Source organism: Emydura macquarii, unplaced genomic scaffold, assembly GCF_026122565.2.
Source record: "Emydura macquarii macquarii isolate MOO-44397 ecotype Brisbane River unplaced genomic scaffold, CSIRO-AGI_Emac_v2 contig_2768, whole genome shotgun sequence".
Lineage (NCBI taxonomy): Eukaryota > Metazoa > Chordata > Testudines > Chelidae > Emydura > Emydura macquarii.
Genome location: NW_027132905.1, coordinates 13891734 through 13905201, shown reverse-complemented (window position 1 = coordinate 13905201; position 13468 = coordinate 13891734). Strand labels below are relative to the sequence as shown.

Genomic DNA, 13468 nt, shown 5'->3' with positions numbered 1-13468 from the left:
CTTCCTGATCTGAACACTTGCAGTCCCTCCTTCCCCACTACAGCAGGTTAAACATTCTTGTTCTTGCTTTCAAGCTCATAGCTAGCTTTTCTGCCTCCTACATAGCTGACCTAGACTCTTATCACATTACCCTTTATCCCCTCTGCTTGGCCAGTGATGCCAGCTTAGGTGCTCCATTTGTCTTGTCTCCCATAGCTGTTCTTAGGCCTTTCTTCATAACTCCCTCTCTGAATAGGATAAAATGCCCAGTGCAACAGGGCCCTGATCCTCATGTGAGTTTTAGGAATAACTATAGTACTGGAGAGAATAAGGTTATAATTCCATTCCTAAAATAATAGGGCCAAAATGAATTTGTGGTGTATTTAGCTAGACAATAACGATGACTGTCATAAACCAGATAGCATCTTTAAATGACTATGTAGTTTATCAGCAGCCATTTTATGTTCAAGTACAGATTGTTACAGAAGGGATGGTCACACTGCACTCCATCATGGATTCTTTACTTTTGTTTCCTGTTCTCTTAATCTAAAATAAAATTCATTCAAAGTAAAGTCTCTTTGTAAAAGAAGATTGATATCAAATTAATATGTTGGTCTTTGTGTATAAAGAAATGGAACAATACTGAGGCTCAGTTTATTCGGTGTGTATTTTAAACATTAGTTGGTGATATCTAGATTAAAATAGAAATGCACTAGGATCTGAGTTGCATTATCATCAATCACATTCATTCTGGGCAGATAAATTAGATTTTAATTTTTACGGTGAAGTGAGAGGTTGGGATGAAGATGAATATTAAAATAATATTTTTGTGTTTTTGAAATGGACGGGGTGTATGCATACATTCTCTTGGCAGAATACCTGCCATTTAAAAGTGATATGTGCTTGTGGCAAGACTCCAGAAGTCCAAAGGAACTCACTAAAGCAGCACATGTCAGAGTAGAAGGCATTTTCTGTACATCAGGGCTTTACGTTTAGGAGGTTTCTACTGTACATATTTTCCTCCAGGCACCATATGAATGCTTAGTAATTCATTAATACACAGGCCCCTGAGTTGTCTTCCTAATGTTTCAGAAAGTAGTCATTTTAATAAACATAATATAATGAATCCATTGAGAATATGTTGCTTTAAAAAGCTCTATTTTTCAGCTACTGGAAGATAGTCTGGGAAGGATGTAGACAGAAAGCTTAGTTTAAGCACCACTCTATGAAATCACATTTAGTTATGAGGATAGTTTGCTGTAATATCAGGGATTCTAAGGAAAAAGGCAGAGATTGCAGATATTGCTCCATGTACTTGGTGTAAGTAGATTTTAGAGGCTCTTTAAATGCAGTTACTCTACTGATGCATTATGCTATTTAATGTACATTTCCCTGGAAATGAAAGAAAAGCCCAAAATGTGCAGCTGGGAATGGGAGTAGTGAGGCTAATACCTACTTTACCAGAGCAGCAAAGTGCATGTCGCTAAGGCCTTGTCTACACTAGAAAGTTCTGTTGATGGTAGTTTTTTTTCAGTGATAAAAAAGCGCTATAATTACAGCACTCGTGCCCGTACACACGGCACTCATTTTGTCAAAAAACCACATCCACACTTCGGTGCTGTAATATCCACAGTGAGAGCAGTGCATTGTGGGCAGCTATCCCACAATACAACTCGGCAACTTCTGCCCCTAAGAATTCTGGAATGGGGGAGAGGAGCACAGAGTAGAATGGGTGCTGGCTCAATGTCCCATGGTTCATTGAGTTTCCATGGCGTGATTCATGGTGTTGCTGGCAGCGACTCGTGCCATTTTTTCAACAGCTCCCCGCTGTTTACTGTGTGCCCGCCACTTCTAACTGAAAAGATGGATCCCGCGCTACTCTCCACTGTTGCTTTTAGCATTCTGAACACATCGCGGCTGGTTGCGAAGTACATCATGAGCTCCGAATTGGAACAGGAATCCGAGGAGCCTGACTTGCTGTGTGCCATGCAGACAAATGGCATTGCATTACTGTTGTCATTCACGGAGCATCTGCCCATGGTGAACCGCCGCTTCTGGGTGTGTGAGACAAGCACTGTGTGGTGGGATCGCATCATTCTGCAGGCCTGGGATGACGAACAGTGGCTACAGAACTTTCGAATCAGCGAAGTTACTTTCATGGAACTCTGTGCAGAGCTGGCACCTGCCCTGCGGCACAAGGACACCAGAATGAGAGCTGCCCTCTTGGTGGAGAAGTGCTTGACAATTGCTGTGTGGAAGCTGGCAACTCCAGACTGCTTCTGGACAGTCACTAATCAGTTTGGAGTTGGCAAGTCCATCATTGGAGCTGTGTTATCGTAAGTGTGCGGGGCCATTAATCGCATTCTGCTGCGAAGGACTGTGACTCTGGACAATGTGCATGAAATAGTGGATGGCTTTGCAGCAATGAGATTCCCTAACTGTGGCGGGGCAATAGATGGCACATATATCCCAATTTTGGCACCAGACCATCTTGCTACGGAGTACATCAATAGGATGGGGGTACTTCTCTATGGTACTCCAGGCATTTGTGGATCACCATAGGTATTTCACTGCCATCAACGTGAGTTGGTCAGGAAAGGTGCATGATGCTCATATTTTCAAGAACATTGGCCTGTACTGGAAGCTATAAGCAGGGACTTTTTTCCAGATGAAAAGATTACATTAGGGGATCCTGAAATGCCCATAGTGATCCTGGGAGACCCAGCCTACCCACTAATGCAATGTCTCATGAAGCCTTACACAGGCAACCTGGACAGCAGCAAGGAACACTTCAATAACAGGCTGAGCAGGTGCTGAATGACTGTTGAATGTGTGTTTGGCAGGTTAAAGGTGTGCTGGAGATGCCTTTATGGCAGGCTGGACTTAAATGAGGACAATATTCCTGTGGTTATAACCGCTTATGGTGCGCTCCATAATTTATGTGAAACTATGGTCAAAAAGTCTGCCCCTGAGTGGACCACAGAGGTGGATCTGAGCTGTCAGATGCCAGAGGTATTAGAGGGGCCCAACAGGGGGCCATATGCCTAAGGGAGGCATTGAGGACCCATTTTGACAATGAGAACCCATCAGGTGTTTTTTGAAACTGCTCTGTAACATTCTATGACTGCTATACAGCTGTACATGTGTGTCGGTGGTAGGTGCACATATCATGTTCAACACATAAATAAAGAGTGCTTCTTGTTTTGAGAGCTTACTTTTATTATTAAACACAAAATAGCACACAACACAAACAAAAAGTAGTGGGGGGGCAGTGCCAGCTATACAGCTGTGTGTAAGTCCAGCTATCGTTCTCATAGCTGTCTGAGGGGGTGAAATGAAGGGGTAGCGAGATGGTCCATGACTGTGGTCAGAATGTGTAGGAGGAGTGCAGGGAAAAAAAGTTTTGTTGCAGCTGAAGGGGGGGCTGAGCTTGCATGAAGTGTGTCTGCAATTACACTATTGTCTTCAGAAGCCCTGTCTGCTCCTCCATGGCCTTGATAATTCATTTATGGCCAGCTAAAATTCTCTCCAGGTTTTCCTTCCTTTCCTGTCTGTCCATTTTCTGAGATTCTGACACTGATTGTTTCTATGCCCTTTTCTCTCTTTTGGACGCCTCAGAGGACAGGAGGAGTTCCTAGAACATTTCCTCCTTGATTCTGTGATCTGCCGGCGTAGGGGCCTTGGCTGTGAAGGTCACATCTGCATAAGACCAAGAAACAATTAACAAAACCATTATTGTGAATGCCCTAACAATACACATGAATCACTGTGAAACACACCTCATTCTCACTGTCCCCCTGCACAGAGTACAGCTCCTTGATCAGCCTGAGAATGGTGAGTGGGGGGGGGGGAAGACCACACAAGTAAGTCTAGGTTCTGGGTGGGTGCTTGCTTGGGGCATAAATGCAGGAACATGAGGAAAACAAATTTCAAATTGTGCCACCATTCTCCACAGACAGGGGCCATAGAAGCAGATATCTTGCTCCTTAGAGTCAGCAAGGATGCTAGGATGCATCTCCTCCATTCGAGCAACTGCAAACCGGGTTCCTATGCTGCACGACTGTGAGCTGCTTTGGTCCCCACTCAAGTGATTGCCAATTGGCGTGGGAAAGTGACCTACAATGGGGACAGAAACATAGCCGCTCTGCCCAGGAATCTGAGGCAAAGAATCGGGGAGTACCTCCAAGAAAGTTTCCTAGAGGTCACATCGGAGGATACCTGTGCAATCTCAGCATGCATGAACGTGCTTCTCAGCTGTACTGCCTAGATGCGCAAGGAAATGGGAAAGCATATGCAAACACAGCTACTCCTGTGCATTTCTACCCCTTCAAGCAATTGTATGTTTTAGCCAAGCTAAGGACCCCCATGCCTCCAGTACACAAGCAGCATCAGCTTCCAAAGACTTACTAGAGCTCCCCTCTCCTGCATCCGGAGCACCTGAGCTGAAGGGCTGGGGCTGACTGTAGCCTTCTGGGGGTGAAGAACAGCTCCTGACTCCCAACCTCAGCAACTGGACTGTTTCCTGGCGCCGGGTCGTCCTCCAGCTCCACTTCCTCATCAATGACCTCTTCGTCGGGGATCAGTCCAGGATCTGGTGGCACCGGGGCTGCAGAGGTGTCTACAGGTGTCTTGGGGGTGCAGGTGGGGTTGCCGCTGAAGATGGATTCCAGCTCTTTGTAGAAGTGGCAGCTCATTGGCTCGACACCAGAGTGACAGTTTGCCTCCCTGGCCTTCTGGTAGCTCCTTGATTTTTAGCTCGGCATTGCAGCGTGTTGCGCTCACAGCCCTTCTCCACCCTGGCATGAGAAATCTGGCCATGGGTATCAAAGTTCCTTTGGCTAGAGTGGAGCTGGGACTGCACGGCAGACTCCTCCCAAATGCTGATCAGGTCCAGCAGGAGCTCTGGTGTGCTCCAAGCAGGAGAGTGTTTGCTGTGTGGAGCCGCTATGGTCAGCTGGGAAGATGAGCTGCAAGCTCTCCACGCTGACCAAGTAGGAAGCAGAATAAAAATTTCAAACTTACCACAACTGCAAAAGGGGTGTGTGTGTGTGGGGGGGGGTGGCTGCAGAGCAGCAGAGTGTAAATGGATGTCCAGAGTGGTCAGGATTGGCATTGTGGGACATTTCCGGAGGCTGATTACCATGACAAAAACATACAGCAGCATCTACACTGACAATTTGTCACTAAAAGTTTGTCGCAAAAAGCTCTACGCCTCTCATTGAGGTGGTTTTATTTTGTCAACAAAACAGTTTTGTCGACAAAAGGGTGATTGCAGTGTGTAAGCCAGGATTGTTTTGTCGACTAAAGTTGCCTTTTGTTGACAAAACTCTCTCTAGTGTAAACCAGGCCTAATACATGGCAGAGATCCTTGACAATGCCTTAGTATTGAAATTCAAGAGACTTGAGGAACTGTTATCTGCAATATGGTGGGGAGCACTGTGAGTGCCAGGAAATTAAAAGTGCTTCAGCTGGAGACTAAAGTAGGACTCCTATCAGATACTGTAGATATTTTCTACAGTTACCAGTGCCTTGCTGTTGGAGCTGCCATGGGGGAGGGGGAGGAAGTTGCATAACAGCAGTAGCAACTGCAGTTTTTCTGCAGTGAAGAACTAGAAAAGAATTCAGGCAGTGAGGCTCTTGGGTCTGATCCTTTACTGCCTTGCGTCTTGTGTAGGGTAAAGTGAGTGCACCAAATCAGACCCACTGCGCAGGCATAAATGACTACCCAAGGTTCAGGGCAGTGGAAAATCTGGCCTCCTGGGTGTCTCGTGGTGGGGGGAGGTATTTGAAGTCCTACTGTAGCAGGAAATTGCCTTTAAAAATAGAATAGCAAAACCAGAATGGTTAAAAGGCCCAGCAAGCCAGTGAGAATTACAAATAGGGATTTGAAGCTAAAGAAAGAGACGATCTTAATTAGATCTCCACTAAACTGTAGAGAAACACATTTGGATTAAAATGAAATAGAGCTTTTTCCTCCTAGGATTTTAGAGCAAGAATGGGGAGGAGAACTATTTACATATGCTCTTTGAGTAGATGGATTGCTTTTGCCGAGAACTTGTCCTCTTAACTTTCAACCTTTTCAGAAAATTATGAAAAGCTGCCGGGGTGGTATATTTGGGATGATTCTGATCACAATATACAAAGAGAGGGCTCCTTGGCTATAGACTGAGTGCAGTGTGTCCCAGTTTAATTTCATCCTTCCCAAGTTAACACCTGTTCGCATTTGTAAACTGGCCCATTCATCATTCAGGGGAGCTCAGTGAAACTTACCTTATATTTCACCACCACAATTACATTCTGTTTCATGAGCATCCATCAATATTTAATACAGTGGTGTCAGCTTGACTGTAACACAAGAGGACCTAATAGGAACCCTGAATTATACATTGCAAGGTAGGGAGAAAAGAAAGAGACTTTTCTTGTAAACCCAAAGATCTCCTTGCTGAGTCGGTTTCTGGGAGCCGCTGCATGAAATCCATATCAATGGATGAGGTTCAGAAGAAACTAAGCCAGAGGTACGAGGCAAGACCCCGCAAAGTGAGGTTCAAAATCTCTTCGGCATACAGTGGCCGGGTGTTAAAGCAAGTCTATGAAGATGGCCAGGAATTGGAGCCTCCAGAAGAAGAATCCCCTCATCGTTTTCTCCACCACAGCTTTGAGTCAGGGGACCATTTCTACAGGGTTGGAGAGCCACCAGAATCCAAGTTTTATTCATCAGCCAAACTGACTGCCCAAAGGATCAGTGTATTCAAAGAGGGTAGCAAGTACAGTCTAGCAAGTAACTCTCCACTCTTTGGTGACTACCAAGCAAGTGATAGTCATCACAAGGTAAGTAACGTCCAGCCTAAGCTTTCACACTGGCTGCAGAGTGGCTTTAAAATGGGTCCACTTTTAGACACTGGAGTCTGGGTCTTCACCTGATGTGTGTCTCATCAAAATGTAATTAATAAATAAGTCCTGCTGCCCATAGCTTTCAAAACTTTGCATTGAACTTTGCAGGTTTGGTTTATCACACAGAAATCATATGTACCAGTTATTTTGTTCTATTTCATTTCATACAGGTTCTATCCCATAGTGTCTGCATACTACTTGCAGTAGTGCTTAAAGAGAAGTGACTAACCTCTGTTGTGTGATTCCTTTTCTCTCTCCTCCTCTCTCCAGTGGGGAAGTTGTATGTGCAATGTAGTGTTTTGGTAAGGTAATATATAAAAATGTACATGATATGTGTGTTTATCTATCTGACTTGTAGGCCCAAATGACTGTGTGCACCTTGTAGGAACAAATGGCAGGTGGCACTGGGCTAAATTGAAACCCTTTTCAGAAACATGGCCCAGTATATGAACTTATTGATAGATTTGTGGAAATTTAACAACTATGTAGCAATCCTTATTGCATAGCCAAGGCTGCTGTATTTCAGTGACACACTACATGTAGACTGGGATTTTCCAGAGAACCTAAAGGAGTTAGGCAACCAAAGTCTATAGAAATTCAAAACTCCCTTAGGCAAGTTTGAAAATCCCAGGCTTAGTTTGCACCAGCTATTTAATTAACATCATTTCACAGAGTTTAAGGTCAGACGGAACGATTATATCATCTAGTATGACCCCCTGTAAATCACAAGCCATTAACAACCCAGATACTCCTACATTAAGCTCAAAGACTTTAGTTAGATCAAAACATTTCAGGAAACTAATCTGTTGTGTGCCACAGAGAGAGAATAGGAGAGACCAAGATGCCACCAATGCCTGAGGGCTCTGCAATGACAGGGAACTGATTAGATGAGATATGCCCAGATGATTCTAGCGGGCAGACAACGCCCCATTCTGCAGAGGAAGACAAAAGTCCCTCCTAGGTCCGAGCCAGTCCAATCTGGGGGGAAATTCCTTCCCTACTCCAAATCTGGTGATCAGCTAGACCCTGATCACCTGAGCAAGTCACACTGGCCAATGAGGATTCTCTCTACCACTGTGTCTGGTATCCTATCTCCAGCTGTGGCCAATCTCTGATGCTTCAGAAAAAGCCCAAAATAAAACAACCAGACTACATCTGGCCAATTGTGCATTGGGGGAAAATACTTCTACTGACCCTGCAGGTGACTGGATGAAGCAATTAATATAGATGTGTTCTTTAAAATATAATGATGAATACATTCATTGAGAATATACAGGGATGATGTTCAATTTCTCCCCTTGCTGAATTATTTATGTGTCCAACTTTCATTACCAGTTTGTTTATCTTAATTTTTTTAGGCAAACGAGCTAGTATTTGACTAATATTGTCAAATTCTGATAAGCCTGCTAATGGATAACATGAGGAATCATGATGTAGTTATATATGTAAAATCATAGATCTGTTAAGCTAATAAGTAAGCAAGGACTGAGTACAGTATATTGATCTAACAAGTACCTAAAATTCAAGATGTGCATTCACTGGGGAAAAAAACTAGCAAAGGTGAATGAAACCAGCTAACTTGGTGGCTTGCTATTATGATACAGAGCCTCTTACTGGTAGGTTACTGATTAAGATCCAACTCAGGTTGATAGTAACCAGCTATTACAGCCAGCCATCTGACAAATGTTGGCTGTCTGGTGTGATTTGGCAGTGTGCGCTACTTACAGGACCGGACTGACATCACTCCAAACCCATTGTAACTAACATCTTTGCCTCAGATGTCAGCAGAGAAAACCCAGAATTCAGTGGGTCCCAAGACAGAGATACCTTCTCACTCCACCAGGGTAGCTGAAGTACTCTGACAGTTGCAGTAGGGAGAAACTTGTGTTGCTGCCTGCGCTGTTCTGTGGATAAATGAGAAGTGTCTGTCTCCAGAGCTGACAATCTGGCACTTCCATGAGAATAAATCTATTTAACAAGAAACAGAGAACCAATGGGAAAAATGTTCTAAGGATGTTGAAAATTGTAAAATGGTTCCTATGCATCAGGAGGAATACTTCACAGAAGAACTTATTAACACTCATTGCTAATTAAACTGTTGAGATGAGCACACTGACCTCTGTATTAGGTATTTTGCTAATGCATGATTGCCAAACCACCATGAATATTTGACCAATGGATAGGGCACTGGAGTGGGTATTGGGAGACTTTGGTACTACCCATCTCAGTCACTAACTTGTTCTGTGTCTTTAGGCAAGTCTCCTAAGGACTCTGTGTCTCAGTTTCCACATCTGTTAATAGTAGTAGTAATAGTGGTATTCACCCTATCCAAAAGGCCACTGGTATTCGATCAAAATCCATTCAATACATAGTTAGACCATGCTTGCATCATATATGTGCTGCTTTAAAAATCCCTCACCAAAAGGAGAGGGCTTAAGCTAAACTGAAATGTTATACTTCTATTGAAGGGAATGAGGTTGGGCCAGGCCATCAGCAGGTGTAAATCAGCATAGGCCATTGGCCCATTTGCATCAGCTGAAGGCCTGGGATGGTTGGTATCTTTTAAAAATGTAACATTTCCTATTGCTTGGTGTGAAGACCCAGATACCTACATAGAGTGAAATTGCAACACAATGTGTAAAACAACAGGATATGGAAGCTACTGCATGATGATTGTAGAGAGAGAAGAGGAAATGGGCCAAGTGAGCAAATTTACTGCTTTAGTAAAAGTGCTTGACAAGGCCAAGGTGAGCTTTAAAATCAGTAGAAAAGAATATAAATTCAAGGAACATTTATTTAGCCCCTCCATTGTTGGGTATAGAATACAACAGACTCTGGATTTAGATGTTTGTTTTCGTTTCTCTTCCATTCAAGGATCACAAAGCTTCATTTATTAATCTGCTTCTCCATCCTCCAAGAGGGAGGTAAGTATTTTTATGCCCATTTTCAAATAAGGAAAGTGAGACATAGCGAGGTTAATACTCAATTTCCAAAGGTGTTGCACACCTGCTGGCTGCAATGAAAGCATCAATTTTGACTTCAGTGGGAGCTACAGTTGCTCAACAGATCTGAGAATCAGGTCCCAGGTGACTTAGCTACAGTCATACATGAAGTTGGAGAGAAACCCAGGTCGCTCTGTTGCCAGAACTGGGCTTTAACTACTAGACCAGATCCCTTTTCTAGCACTTTTGATATGAAAGTTCAATAATGAATTAGATTCTGGCAGTGCATCAACTGTATAGGCAACCATGCAACCATTATGCAAACAGTAATAGCTCATGCACAGCCGTGGCTATTGGAATTTAATTTTAAGAGGGGGAATATTACTCCTGGATGAGTTTCCTTTGTTCTCTTTTGTTTGGGTGACTGCCCAAAATTCTTGTCTAGTCATCTGTCCCTTTTAAATCTGCAAAACTGAGTTGGGAAATGTCAAAAGTTACAGACTCTCCAGACATAATTCAGTAGCACTTCCATTTCTGGGCAGAATCAGAAAATAAAGAGGTGCTTGGAAATATGAAAAATCGCAGGAAGATAAATTTCTGCAAACTTCTCAACTGCCAAAAGGTGCATATCATTTCCTAAGGCAGAGATGTTTTTCCTCCCTAATTCTCCTCTGCTGTTTTACTTCACTTGGGACTGAAATGAACAGATGGACAATACGGTCTTGCCCAAAGATGCAATTCGTGTATGAGGTTTATACACAAATTGTCCTTTGTCCAAGGACAAGGAAAGAAAAATTCCCATTAGCTTCAATGGGTTTTAAATCAGGCCCACAGGACTAGATTTTCAAAGGCGTTCAGGGCTAGATTTTCAAGTACTCAGCAGCCACAAGTGGGGCCAGAATTTTCAACACTGCTCAGCACCCAAGGTGCACTCAGTGTGGTGAGCTCTTCTTAAAATCTGCAGCGCAAGCTATCGGGTGAATTGCAGTGAGCATTATGGGTCGTCTTCCTCTGGAAGTCACCAGGGCAGCAGAGTTTGCCGCTGCCTCAGCCTTGTACTGTGTGATTGGTTTTCTACAGCTGATGTACTTATGTCCCTGTCACAGCCCTCCCCCATTTTAGATTTTGGCAAGATCATCATCTACACTAGTAACCTGAAAATCATCCGTTCACCAATGGACAAGAAAGAGCTGATGAGAAAAATCATCCAGAACGAGGGCACTGATGACTGGTCCTTCATGTATCGAGATGGGAAGGAAGGGGATAGTGATCAAATCAATGGGCATGTGAAAGAGGCAGAAAACCAACTTGCTCACAACCAGTATGTGCAGGTAAGGCAAGATGGGCTGCAGTGCTTCCTCCCCACTTCTGCTTTGCCGTCCTTCTCTGATCAGGGCCCTGAGAATTCCCACATCAGCCCCACATCAAAGCTCACCCATCTGCAAGGTCACCAGTTATTTCAGCTGAAGGCCAGAATCAATGGCCTCAATCACTGTTTTACAGCAAGGCATCCCTGACACCCAGGGAATAGCGGTACTTCCGTAGTGCTACTTTGTCCTGAATCTTCTCCATAATGAAGTTGATCGCTATTCCATTGACTTTTATGGACATTAGACCAGGCCCTTTGTCCCTATCTCCCAGTGGACCAGGCCTTAGAGTTGATCTTGAATCTCCCCATGACAATGCAGAGCACTCTTACTACATGGATAAGCCAGCCCTGAGGTTGTAACAGAAATCCTTTATCAGCAGAAATATTTCAGATTCAAGTCATCCATTTTTTGCACAAGTCATCCTTCGCTGTATTAGTGGCCAGGATTCCAATAAGTCTGACTGACCTTACGGGGCTCCTAGATGTAGTGCTGCTGTGCAGTGAAACTCCTGAGAATCACAATGTTTGCAAATCAGTAACTGACCTTTTATGCTTGATGTAGGTTTAGTTACAGAAATTCTCCAAACACAAAATCGGCTTGTGGCTCAGCCGCATGAATGTACAGTGAAGCCGAATGCTGTGCGTTCTCTGGAAAGCTTTAAGGCAGAGGTTTTCCAAAGTGGTTGGTGGTTTCAATGCCTCAGTTTTTGGGTGCTGAATTTGAGGCAACCAAAAGCAGCTTGATATTTCACAGGGTGGGTGCTCAGAATCAGAGTGTCGTTAAGGTGGCTCAAAATCATCACCCAAAATTGCAGCCCACCAAAATCAGTAGCATGTACAGTGACATGGAATTTGTTTTGGTTAGAAATGGATAAGGGGAGACCAGTTTTCAAATGTGGTCACCTAAATTAGGGATTCACATTCCACATTTACCCTCCAAAGCTCTGTATGCATTTGGGTCCTAGTTACTTGAGACGCCACCTCCTTCCCTACATGATACTCTCATAGTTGCAGTCAGTAAAGGTGCTCAAGAGGAGCTCCCTCAACACAGAAAGGAAGGAGCCATCCTAAGGCGTTGTCCTTGAATAGTCTAACCTTGCAGTAGCTCTGCAAACGCCATCAGTTTTCCTGGTCACCTGGGATGAAGAGGATATGGTAAAAGCTGAGGGTCTGATGATTAGGATTGATTCTTTTGAAGGGTAATTGTGGGCCCGTCTACTTGAATAGATAGATTGTATTTGATATTGTGAATGAACATTTCCCCTGAGGACAGTCAGAGCCCTGGAAGGTGCCTATTAGTATTATTATAATAAGTTGAAATGAATCAATTTGGCCTTTCAACTCAGCATGTAGGTACCTAACGCATGTATCTGGCACCAACCAAACCTTAACTTAGGCCCTCAAATTTCACCATTTGCTCTGTAATGCTATGCAAAGTAGAAGTCCACAGATGATGCAAATAACTGCACTTGACATCAAAAGGATGACATTTTGCAGTGATGATTTTCCCAGTGAAGATTTTTAATAATTTCTGGGATCTGCAGAAGCAGTGAATTTTGAGAGGGGATTTGCAAGAGAGCTACTGGTGCACAGGGATGCGGAGGCAGTTGCGTGTGCATGGGGCAATGTGGAAGCTGGCACGATGGTGAGTGTGAAGGCAGGGAGAGAAAGAGGAAGGAGATGAAAGAACAGATGAGGCAAGATTTATTGGTGAAGAGACAGCGGTGACAGGAGTGGTGAGAAATGCCAGCAGAAACCGACTGAGAGCTATGCAGAGCCTTGAAGGAGGGGAAAGAAGCTTGAACTTAATTGCATTCCACACAGCCCATAATTATTATTTGTGGTAGCATCACAATATGCTAGACATCCCACAAACATGGGAAGGCGCAATCCCTGCCTTGGAGAGCTCCCTTTACACAGAACAGAATAATGCTAGGAGATCCTAGCAGAAGGGAGAGCAGCATATCAAAGCCATGAGCTGTTGTACTGATCTGAGGAGAATTTTCCCCTAGACGGGGCTCTTCTGGTGAAAGTCTTCTGCTACCTTGTGTTACTAATTAGATGTCTGGTGTTAAACAAAGGATTTTTGTTGATTCTTTTGTTTCAGGAAGAAGACACTGAGCACAATTGCTCTCAGTGTAAAGGATCAGGCTCAGCCCCCTGTTCTCTGTGCCACGGAAGCAAGTTTTCAATGTTAGCCAACAGATTTAAAGAGTCCTACAGGGCTCTCCGATGCCCTGGTTGCAATGAAAATGGCCTGCAACCTTGCCAGGTCTGTGCTCGATAA

At 43.9% G+C, this 13468-nt stretch overlaps 1 protein-coding gene across 1 annotated transcript; it reads left to right on the top strand.

Annotated features, from left to right (window-relative positions):
• The first annotated feature begins 6462 nt into the window (after positions 1-6462).
• On the top strand, positions 6463-13468 carry GRXCR2 (glutaredoxin and cysteine rich domain containing 2). The gene is made up of 3 exons (XM_067567085.1): positions 6463-6807; positions 10919-11143; positions 13289-13468. The coding sequence occupies exons 1-3, from the start codon at positions 6463-6465 to the stop codon at positions 13466-13468; spliced, it is 750 nt and encodes a 249-aa protein (XP_067423186.1).

What these genes read in the sequence shown, in the direction of transcription:
- GRXCR2 (XM_067567085.1), top strand. Translation starts at nt 6,463, where the DNA reads ATGGATGAGGTTCAGAAGAAACTAAGCCAGAGGTACGAGGCAAGACCC. An exon ending in CAAGTGATAGTCATCACAAG is followed by an intron (nt 6,808 to 10,918) that starts GTAAGTAACGTC and finishes TCCCTGTCACAG; the next exon opens with CCCTCCCCCATTTTAGATTT. An exon ending in CTCACAACCAGTATGTGCAG is followed by an intron (nt 11,144 to 13,288) that starts GTAAGGCAAGAT and finishes CTTTTGTTTCAG; the next exon opens with GAAGAAGACACTGAGCACAA.